Consider the following 12,049-nt stretch of genomic DNA (forward strand, 5'->3'; position numbering starts at 1 on the left):
CAAAGCAAAGATTACAATTTAGCAATTATCTTTAGAAAGATGGTAGTGGAATCTACCTCTGAAAGATTTTCAGATCTGCCTACTTTGCTTCATACTCCTATATTAGCCTTGCTTCTTTCAAATATCATTAGCTCTTACTTAGACTGCTGAAATACTACCCAGTATTTCAAGTATGCATTCCACTGATACTAATCACTTATAAAATAGTGCTAGGGGAAAGGAAACATACCTGACTTTGACAATAAAAGCATTACAGTATTCCATCTTGCTTCCAGTTTTATGTAGCTTTGGGAATGATTTCTGTTTTTTTACTTTGCAAGTGAGGAAGTAAATACTGCCCAAACTAAATGGAAAGGCACCTGTATTTGCATTGTAACTTGTGTTTTGAATGGCAAATGTACAGGAACAGAATCTTCCAGCAACTGTGAGATCAGGCAGACATTCCAGAAATGACAAACTGAAAAGCCCATCATATCGCACAGTATTGCAACATATATCTTAAGTTTTTGGCAGATTTATCAATTCCTTTAATCAAAGAACTTGAGGATATAAATTAGAGAATTATGTTCTTAATTTATGCAACTCTTTAAAAATATGTGATTAAAATATGTTCCCAGAATTTGTCATTACAAAGGTTTCTAAATTTTAAATATATGCATATATATTTATCTTTTTGTTTCTTAACTTTTTTGTAGATGGTGATTTTGCCTAACCAAAACCCTTCACTGTAGAGGTCAACTTTTCACGCAGCAGTTATACAACTTGTTTTTTATGACTTTCACTCTGGAAGTAGGAGCCTTGATCTCCTGAGGATAATTTAGTACTTTTCCTGGCAAACCAATTTAAGGGTTTGGTTTTGTTTATTTTGTTTTTGTTTTTGCAGTGCTGCTGGGGATGGAAGCCAGGGCCTTGTACATACTAGGCAAATGCACAACTATTGAGCTCTGTGCTCTGCCCTGAAGGTTCCTTTTATAATATATTTTTAATTTTTAATTGACACATGGTAATTGTACATTTTGTGGGATATGGTATTTCATTTTGTTACATGTATGCAACCTATAATGATTACATCAGAGTGATTGGGATATCTTTCATTTCAGACATTTCTTTGTATTGGGAGTATTCAAAATCTTTTCTTCTAGCTGAAATACATAATTAGTAGATCTCTTACTTAATAGTTATTTTGCTGTGCTTTCTTTCAAACGTTAGAATTCATTCCTCCTATAAAATGCACACCTGTACGTACCTGTGTGCATACTTTCTCCATCCCACATCACACACACACACACACACACACACACACACACACACACACACACACACACACACACACACACACAACACACACACACACACACACACACACACACACACATCTTCCCAGGCTCTTGTAACTGCTACTCTTCTCTCTATGAAGGATATTTTTTTAAGAAAAATAAACCTCCCAAAATATCTGACTACTTAACAGGATAGTTTCTTATTTTATCCAGTAGTTATGGTGGGCCACAGCCTAACTTCCTCTCACAGAGTGCACAGGTCTCTTTGGTGTGTCTGTGGGCAACAAGAGACTGCAAATACAAACCGGTTTAGGTTGAACACTGCTTGAAAAAATTTTTAAAAATGTTTTATAAAGAAAGCAATTAATTTGTGGCTACATTGCAGAGGAAAATGAAGTAAATGAGGGCTGGGGATTTAGCTCAGTGATGCTGCCTGCCTTGCAAGTCCAAGTTCCTGAGTTCAAGCCCAATACCAAAAAAGAAAAAAGAAAAGAAATGAAATAAATAGGATGGCCTCAGAAATGCCTTCCAACCTTGATCAATTATAGCTTGAGTAAATTATTCTGGATGTTGTTTAGGAAGATCCACAGTGCTATCACAGAGTCTGATTAGAACTTGCTTTTGAAGCCCGTTTACTGTTTTGGAGGAAATATTTACAAATGGGTACTATGGAGATTATGCAAAGCACAAGATGTATATTTTTGCTGGTTAAAAATGGGGCTGTTTTGCATACAGGTTATGAGGCAGTAATTTTAGATCCAATGGCCAGGATTGCAGTGCTGGAGGCAAGCAATTCTATTGGATACCCACGAATCCAGAGCTTTTAAAGAAATTAGGATTTGCCAGATGACACTGGCAAGTAGGCTAGAAATGCATTACATTTTTGTTGTTTTTAGGAAATTTTTGTTTTCAGAAGCATAGCTCTGGAGGTTTCCTTCTAGTTAGCACCTCTAGTCTTTCAACCACTGTGAGGAGTGACTCGTGATGAATTATCAAAATGGCTATTCTGCCAACCAGGATTGTGTTACTTTCTAGGCCACTTTGATTTCCTGAGCTTTGTGTGACAAATGCCAGGTACTACAAAGTCATATACAAACTAGTCAAAAAATAATTTTCATAGAGGAAAACACCCAGTTTCCAGGCACTCTTTCTGAATATTCTTTCTCCATCCAAGCAGGGTCCAGAGTGTCAAAGACCCCTGTGCTCCAAAGCCATTTTGACAGATTTTTATCTAGTCTTTTTCCATGTCATTTTTGATCTGGAGCATTTTGATCTGGGGCATTTCTGTCTTTATCTGGCTGCATCCAAATGTTTTTAATTCTTTCACCTCCACATTGTCTGCTGAGTGGACAATTAAGTGTTAAGTCCTATTCTTGGTTGAGATTGTCTGTTTTTTTTTTTCCTCATTGAGTTTATTGGTACATTTTAGGTATACAGTACAGTTACATTCATTACTGCATCTTGTACCCTTACATGACATCTTGGCTCTCATTTTTTCCCCTTGTCCTTGCCCTCCCTTTGCCCCCTCCTCCTCTCCCCATTTACAAACACTTTATTTCCATTTTTTCATTTTCTCATTTTTTCAATTTTCTCTTATTACCTTTCCCATACCCTTCCCACTTTCCCTACACATTTAGCCCTTTTCTTCCTGTTTCACATTGTCAATTACAGTGGGACTGTCTGTTTTTAAAGGACTTGCTACAGGGAAATGAATGGCAACTTTGAAAGATTGGCTTTGAAAAGGAGACCACTAAACTCAGCAAAATTAGGATTTTTTAAATAGATTCCAGGCAAAAACATATTGCAACTGGGTCTTCACGTTGACGAAGGTACAAACTTTCAGACTATTTGTTAGTTTCCCTACCCTGGTGCTTATTGAGAGTGTGGATGCCAGAATTGATCCCTTGGGCCTCTATCACTTACATGCTGAGTATGTTATTTAGCAGATTACTTATTCCCTTGTCCTGATTTTTTCATCTATAAAGTATAGACAGTAATAGTATCTAGTTCATAGGGTTGTTGTAGGGATTGAATTCAAGTGAGGTACTTTATACCTGGCACATGGGAAGGGTTCAGTAAAATTTCATAGAACGTCAAGAAAAGATACTTGCTTTAGATTGGCATAAATCATCTTGCTGTCCCTGTGATAGTCCTTTCTGCTTGTAGCCTAATAATAATTTCAAATGTTTTTATTTTGAATTTTCCTCTCCTTCATTCCACAGCAGCTATACAGGAGAAGTATGTCTGCATATATAGGGCCCTCTGGTTCTGTGCACATGAGACTTATGCCATTTGGGTTGACTGATCGCCTGATTCTTTTTCTCTCTCAGGTGCTGGAAAGCTTCAAGATCATGGACTACAGCCTTTTGCTGGGAATCCACATCTTGGACCATTCCCTTAAAGACAAAGAAGAGGAGTTCTCACAGAACGTGCCTGATGCAAAGCGGCCTGGGATGCAGAAAGTCCTCTACTCCACAGCCATGGAATCCATCCAGGGTCCAGGGAAGCCTGGAGATGGGATCATTGCAGAGAATGCAGACACGTAAGTATAGCTACACACCTGATTAGGACAGCCACATCCCTGGGTCGTTACCTGCACTCACATCCCCCATTACCTGAGGAGGCACCTGGCAATGGAGTCCCGCTTGGTGCCAAACTGAAGTGAGCCAGCCTTTGTGTATACGTGGATAACTAGATGAGGGGCCGTTTCCTGAGTCACTGTTACTCTTTCGCCCACATGGTTTCTTTTCTCAGATGGCTCTATTTTTTAACAATGGCTGAAAATATTTTTACCCCTATTTACTACATATTCAAAACATCTGCCATAAGAGGGAAGAATAAACTTTGGATTTGAATAAATGTGTATCTAAGCAAATACTAGATAGGAATGATGTTCACAATACAGAGTTTTTTATCTACATAAAGGAATTCTGTTGATCTAGTCCTGCACGCTGGCAGATGTGGTCTTTCATCTAAGCCAGATGTAATAGTGGCTCCAGGATTAATTTGTTTGTATAGAGTGAATACTAACAACAGAAACAGTTGTAACCAGTAAAAATCACTGAAAATGTGAAGTACATCATATGTGCGTACCAGTGAGCAAGGGGACCGAAAAAAAAAGAAATTATTGTCTGTGGCCATAAGCATCTACCTTCTAGGATTCTCTAACAATGACTAAGCCACAAGAATATTTCATTTTTCTGGAGAAAATTAACACATATGAAATCTTCTAATCCTTGCTTAAAATGCCAACTAAATGTTCAATAATCAGTTGAACAAAGTAATCTGTGTATGTATGATGAACTACTACACAGCTCTTAAAAATCACTTTGCTACTGAATATGAGGAAATAGTTATTGTTTAGCCAAGTAAAAAATTCAGGTTATAAAACATGGTAAATAATCTCCTTTGTAGATTAACATACCCACATACTAGAAAGAGGAATCAAATGTTAATTAGTGTCGCTGTGGAAATGGAATTGTTAGATATTTTCTTCAGTGTGCTTTTCTTTGTTTCATAAAAATACCACAGTAGACATTGTCAGAAAAAAAAAAAAGTATCGCATTTTTAAAAGCAGGTTTTAAAAAAATTGAATTCTTCCCATCCGCTATTCTGAGTTGACAGCCCTGGTACTATTCTCCTCTGTGGGGAAGCTCATGATTCTGGATTCCCAGGAAGACTCATTAACTAATGCAAAAGTTAGCAAAGAAAGACAGGGAAGGAGGACACTGCCCACAACTCTTCAGTATATTTATTTTCAGTCTATCTAAACTGATTTTTAACTTTCCATACTTATGTAATAATGCATGTTCTTTTTTTGTCCTATCAACAGAATGGGAGGCATTCCAGCTAAAAGCCATAAAGGAGAAAAATTACTTTTATTTATGGGCATTATTGACATTCTACAATCATATAGGTGAGAAATTTTGAGAAGTGGCCTTTTTTTTTTTTTTTTATTTCAAAAGCAGTCCAAAAATGTCTTGGAAAATTTACCAAGGATGAGTGGTTTTGCATTCTTACTGTTATTTTTCCATTTATATTTAGGTTAATGAAGAAGTTAGAACATTCATGGAAAGCTCTTGTGTACGATGGGGTAGGTGACTTCTGTTTCTTGTTAAACTGTGTGTGTTGATTTCTTAGACTTCTGAGTGTGTTTGGGAAACTGTATCACTGGACTGTAAGAGAGGAGCAAAGGTTTTTATAGCTCAGAATCTTAGGCTAGCACGATGGTCCAGATCTGAGAACATAAAACACATAAATTTGAATAGTTATTCAAATAGATGACATCCAACTTCCTGGCCATGTGACAGCCAGGACAGCAAAGTGGTGGTTATTTCTGTGTGAAATGCAAAGACCCCAATTATGAGATAAAGGGGAGAAAAAAGAGGACTCTTTTTAAAGGCACTGGAAAGATTAAGGCTGTTGAAAGATCTGTATTTTGTCTGTGGGCTAAGGGCAGACCTCTACCAAAATGCACTTATGAACAACAGGCTCACAAATTTGGTTCCAAGAAGTAACCTCAGGCTTATTCAGATCAAAGATTTGTCCTAAAAGTGCAAGATGGTAAGTCAATTTTAGGAACAGTGTAGTACCTTGAACACGGAAGGGAAAGAGAGCAAACACACCTGCTCCTCCATCATTTCCCTACATTCCATCTCTGCACTTTGCTGAAATGACTTCCATTCCCTGTTACCCAGTGAGAGTTCTGATCTCAGTGGACCAGTCCTGGGTGGACCAGATGTTTCTCTGAGACCCACCTTTCTCTACTTAAAACACATCTTCTCTTTTTATATTTGGTTGTTGTTTTAGAAAATCTCTGAGCTCACTATACATTTGTGACAACAGGCAATAATCAAGTCTTATTTTTGTTTGTTTACAAATGTGACCTTTATTTAGACAGTGTTTCTTCATACTAAAGAGAATAAGAATGGAACTCCTTTAAAGGCCAAAGCTATGTGTCAGTCATCTGCAGATACTCCTTACAGTCTACTGATATGTCCAAATTACTGTTATGAGAAGATGTCCACTTCAGGCAGAAACGCCCAGCATCCTGGGGAGCGTGCATATTGCACCAAGGAATATGACACAAGGAGTAAATGTTCTGCCATGTCATAGCCTTGCAGGAGTTGGGAGGACCATTAGAACATGCCAAAGAGGGACTGTGCATACTGTGTCCTTCCTCATGTGCTGATGACAGAGTTACAGATCCTGCCTACTATACACCCAGTTTCACAGATGAAAAAACTGAGCCCCTGAGTCTGTAGCTTTTCCTGGGATCACACAACCTTTCAGAGTTAGAACTCACAGCAGAACCAGGTCTCCTAACTCCTACTCCAACATGTATTGTTTTATTTGTTGTTGTTGTTGTTGCTGTTTTCCATCCCCACTGGTGGCACTTTATAGCATCTAAACTTAAATTTTTAGAAATTTCCCTTTTGGAATCCATAAACTTGAACTCAAAATGGAATGTTATGCCTATAAGCAAATTTACTATTTGTAGAAATATACAACTTGAATAGCCAATAATTGCTTATTAAATAAACAAAGACAATCCATTCATTCTTCTATTCTCTTTCTTAGATTTATAGTAAAATGACCTTTCAGTTTCAAAGAGTCCTGCCCAGCAGGAGAGAAGACCTAACAGTTCACCTCTGTTTTATCAGTATTGCTTTAGCCTTATCTCCTAGGAATCCTCCTAGTGTCTATTCACCTTGTCTCTTGGAGCTGAAGCCAGAACACTTTTATCTGAGTTGTCACTCTTAAATTAGAGTTGTTCTATTTATTTATGTCCCCGATTTTTATCTATGGCTAAGAACACTGCCCTCCTTTCCCAATGACACCGCAGACACTGGCTACCTATGAAAACCAGAGTTGAAAAGCCCCTCCCAGGACCCAGTGTTAGGATTACAGGGCAGCTATCTCTTGATGTAGCAGAGTCCTCTGGCCATCTCTCCTGTCCACTAAAGCTCCAGTTTACCTTGAGTATCTGGAGTCTTGGTTTGGATAGGGTTTTTGCCCTCCTCCCCACCCAGGCTCCTGGGCCTCCCATGACAAAAAAAATCTTGCTCTTAATAGCTCATGACCACTTTGGCTCAGAACAGTGGCTGCAGAGAACCACTTTCAGGGATCTTGTTCTGACTTGAGCTGAGCTCTCAAGAGGTAATTCTGTGGTCCTTGCTTTGTCTTTTCAGGACACTGTTTCAGTTCATAGACCAAGTTTTTATGCAGACAGATTTCTAAAGTTTATGAATTCCAGAGTTTTCAAGAAAATTCAAGGTAAGATCAGTATGAAAATTTCTTGTAGTATTTAGTTGCTGACTTTACTATCTGTGTACGATTTTTATTGGAAGAATTTGAAACTTTTTTTCCTTTGCATTAGTAATCACATAGTAGTTATGGTTAAGTACCCCAATCAAGTTTTAATTGATGTTAATAATCATTACCCTATTCTTTGGTGAAAAAAATTAGTATTTCTATATGTCCAATCACGTAATATATTAGTTAAATATATTATGGTATAATCAAATAATGGGATAGTATGCAACCAATGGAAATGTATTAGAGATACAGTTAGTCATGTGAATATAGATTTACTTACATATGTATAGTTATCCATCTGTGTACCTTAAATGCACAGCAAAATTCTAATGAGACATATAAAACTATGAACAGTGGTTATTTCTATGGAACATTCTGCAGGATAGACCATGGAGGCCACAAACCAAACTTAGTGAATTAAAAATATAAAGTCATATGAAGTATCTTTTTTATCACAGTGGAATGAATCAATAAAGAATAAAACTGGAAAACTTACAAATATGTGAAAATTAAATGATATACTCTTAAACTATTGATAGGTTAATCACAGGGATATTGAAAAACTCAAAGACAAAGTGAAAATGCCCATACCAAAAATGTATAGGGTCCTGCAAAGGTAGCTCTAAAAGAGAAACTTATATATATATATAAAGTCCTTTGTTTAGGAAAGAAGAAAAATATAAAATCAGCATCTTAACTTCAAAGCTTTGATAATTAGAAAAAGAAAAGCAAACTAAGCCCAAAATTAATAATAAATATTTCAAATGAAAGGATTATGTGGAATTTTATTTTTCCTTATATTAATATTTATTTACATTTTCTATAATAAATATATGGTATTATTCAGTAAGTTTTTAAACTGTGTGAAAGGATAAAATAACTATTATACACATTTTTATGTTACTGTTTATTCTATGTCCAATTTTATAACCCCAAAGAAAATCTTGCCATCCACAAAAAATGAAAACATAGAATGTTCATATTTTACATTTGGATAGAACAGATTTTTCTTATAATAGTTATTGGAGTTTGAAAGATACAATAAAACAATGACAGTTACTCAATATCCCACAACCTTGAGACATCCGCTTCTAATATTTGTATGTACTTCCTACCAGTCTTTAGGTGCTTTATGAATTCAAGTAGAACAGTACTCAGTGGGCACAGCTCAGTGACAAGCGCGAATGCTTAGCATGTGTGAGAGTCCAGATTCAGTCCTCAGCACTGGAAAAAAAATGGTAACACGGTTTATAATTTTAACTATATGTCCTCAGCTTTTCACATAGCGTACCATAAACAGCTTCCCATCTCCTTGAGCATTCTACAAGATCATCATTTAAAATTGTAATACAACGTTAAAATTGTGTAAGTGTGCTATAATCTATTTTACCATTCTTTCCATATTTGACAGTTATATAGTCTCTCCTTTTCTAACTAATATTTTCAGATAAACGCTGCATCTAAATTAGGGCTTATTTATTGAGGATAGGTTCCAAGAAGGAATGGTAGGGTACTAAACTGCACATCACTACAAGAGGAATTGTACCACTGAAGGCTCCCACAGGTCTGTCTTCTACTAGTCCTCTGCCAGCACATGCTTTTTAAATTATGCCATTCTGATAAGTAAAAAATATTATCTGATAGTTTTGTTTTGCATTTCTTGAGTACTGGTAAGGTTCAGCTATTACTCATGTTTAATAGTCCTTTGTAATTCCTTTGAGAATTGACTTTCATAACATTTGACCATTTATATTGGGTGTTTATTATTTTTCCAAATGATTTATATGAGATCTACATATTAAAGATATAACCCCCTTTTTACCTTATTCTGAGAAAAACATTTTTTACATTTGACTCTCTCAATGGTATATTAAAATTACTGTCAAGTTGAGACCACTATAAATTAGATACTCTGTGCGTCAGGGTTGTTGTTTGTTTGCCTAAGATGAACCATAAAGTTGTATTTATTCAGACTGCAAGCCTGTGTAAATACTAGCTTGCATTCAGATTTTTGAGATTTTCGACCTCCTTGAACCTTATGCTATGGTAGCAAACATAAGCTTCCTTGCCAGAAATTGGTAGTTTATGAAGGATGTAGCTCTTCACTGTCCCAGCCTTTGGGAGACTCCTCCATAGGACTCCATATCTTGGGAGGTCTTCTTTTTCCTTAGTAGAATATAAATTAAAAGTATAGAGCATATGCTACACATTTTTCCTAGTTTGTGTGCCTTGTCATGTATTTAAGGTAACAAGCCTTAGTTCTTTTTCTTTTCCCCTGGTACGAGGGATTGAGCTCAGGACCTTGTGCTTGCGAGGCAGGTGCAGCGCCATTGAGCTAAATCCTGGCCCCAACAAGTCTTACTTGTTAAACAGTAAATTTATTGAATTTTTTCCTTTTTTATTTCATTGTCTGTTTTTATAGGATTTGTCAAAAAAAATTCACTACCACAAAAAGACCTTTTAAAAGTGTGCAATTTTTTGGTTCTTACTATGTTCACTGAGCTATACAGTCATCACCACTATCTAATTTTAGAGCATTTTTATTACCCTAAAAAAGAAACCCTGTAGCCATTTAATAACCACTCACCATTCCTCCCCTTGCCAGTCCCTGACAACTGCACATTTACTTGCTGTTTCTGTGCTGTTACCAATTCTGGATATTTCATGTGAACCATGTAATATGTGATTAACTTTTGTACTAACTTTTCTCACTTAACAAAATATTTTCAATACTTTTCTATACTGTGGTATCCATTCTTTATTCTTTTTATCACTGAGTATTTCATTATATAAAAACAATATATTTTACCTATTGTCAGTTGATGGATATTTCCATTTGTTGGCTGTTATAACCAATACTCCTATGAACATTAATGTACAAAGTTTTGTGTAGATATGTATTTGTATCTCTTGGGTACAACCTAGTAGCAAAATTATAGGACCAGAAGATAACTGTGTACAATTTTCAGGAGATGTCCAGACTCTTTTCTAAAGAAGCTACATCTTACAGTTCCACCAGCAATATCTGAGGGTTCCAATTTCTCTCCATCCTCATTAATATATATTACTGTCTATCTTTTTTGTTTTAGCCATCCTAGTGGCCATCTGCAATGAAGTGCTGTAGTGTCTTGCTGTGGTTCTGAAGTATAGTTTTCTCACTTCTGATGATGTTGAACACCATATTATGTGCTTATCGGCAATTTATATCTTTCTTTGGGTAAATGTTTTTTCAAATCTTTTGTCTATTTTTAGTTGGGTCATTTGTCTTTTTTGTTGTTGAGTTGTAAGAGTTATTTAAGTATTCTGAACATGTCTGTTATTAGATATATATCTCACAAATATTTTCTTCCATGTTACAGATTTTCTTTTTCCTTTTTTTGACAGTAGTATTTGAAGCACAAAAACATCTTAATTTTGATGCAGTCCAATTTTTTTCTTTTGTCATTCATAATTTGGTGTCATCTAGGAAAGCACTATCTAATCCAAGGTCATAAAGACTTACTTCCATGTTTTCTTTTAAAGGCTCTACAGTTTTACCTCTTTTATTTGGGTCTGTAATTTAATTTTTTGTATATGGTGTGGAATAGGATTCATCTTTGCTTTTTTGCATGAGTGTATTCAGTGTCCTACTACCCTTTGTTGAAAAGCCTGTACTTTTCCCCTATTGGATTACCTTGCTACCCTTGTTAGAAATCAACTGATTGCAAATGTACAGATTTATTTCTGGGTTCTTGATTCTATTCCACTGATCAGTATGCCTTTTCTACTGCCAGTGCCATACTGTCTAGGTTATTTCAGCATTGTATTGTTAAGTTCTGTAATCAGGAAGTATGATTCTTTCAGCTGTCATCTTTCAGATTGTTTAAGCAATTTTGGATTCTGAGGCCACTGTATTTCCATTTGAAATTTATAACCATCTTGTCAATTTCTATAAAAAAGAAACAAAGCATTTTTTGTTTTTGTTAAATGTGTACATCATTCTGAGAAGTACTGCCAACAATATTATATCTTCTATTCCATGAATATGCGATATCTTTCTCTTTTCCCCCTTTTCTTTTTTTTTTCTTTTTATTGAGGTTATTGGTACAATCTAGGTATACAGTACAATTACATTCATCATTGGGATTCTGTACCTTTGCATGACAGGTCTTGATTCTCATTTTTCCCCTTGTCCCTGCCCTCCTCCACCCCCTCCTTCCCTCCCCATTTACAAACACTTTATTTCCATTTTTTCAGTTTCTCATATTTTTTTCCTCTCCCTTATTACCTTTCCCCCACCCTTCCCACTTTCCTTACACCTTTAGCCCTTTACTTCCTATTTCACATTATTAATTGTCTCATTAGGATCCTGTGTACTATTATAGTTTTTCACACCAAAGAAACTATTCGGTATTTCAGTTAAAGAAATCTCTGTATGAACATTAAAAATAGGGAATCCTAAAATAAAACTAAAA

General features: G+C 35.9%; 1 protein-coding gene across 7 annotated transcripts in view; it reads left to right on the forward strand.

The window, feature by feature from the left end:
* Pip5k1b (phosphatidylinositol-4-phosphate 5-kinase type 1 beta) overlaps positions 1 to 12,049 on the forward strand; it is a 411,290-nt gene that overhangs the window by 320,539 nt on the left and 78,702 nt on the right. For all 7 annotated transcript variants that reach the window (XM_033757714.1, XM_033757716.1, XM_033757715.1 and 4 more), the window contains 4 exons: positions 3,608 to 3,819; positions 5,110 to 5,193; positions 5,322 to 5,370; positions 7,469 to 7,553. In XM_033757714.1, the coding sequence (XP_033613605.1) occupies positions 3,608 to 3,819; positions 5,110 to 5,193; positions 5,322 to 5,370; positions 7,469 to 7,553 (430 nt within the window). The remainder of the gene's footprint in view (positions 1 to 3,607; positions 3,820 to 5,109; positions 5,194 to 5,321; positions 5,371 to 7,468; positions 7,554 to 12,049) is intronic.

This window comes from Fukomys damarensis, unplaced genomic scaffold, assembly GCF_012274545.1.
Source record: "Fukomys damarensis isolate Sample0158 unplaced genomic scaffold, DMR_v1.0_HiC HiC_scaffold_31, whole genome shotgun sequence".
Classification (NCBI taxonomy): Eukaryota; Metazoa; Chordata; class Mammalia; order Rodentia; family Bathyergidae; genus Fukomys; species Fukomys damarensis.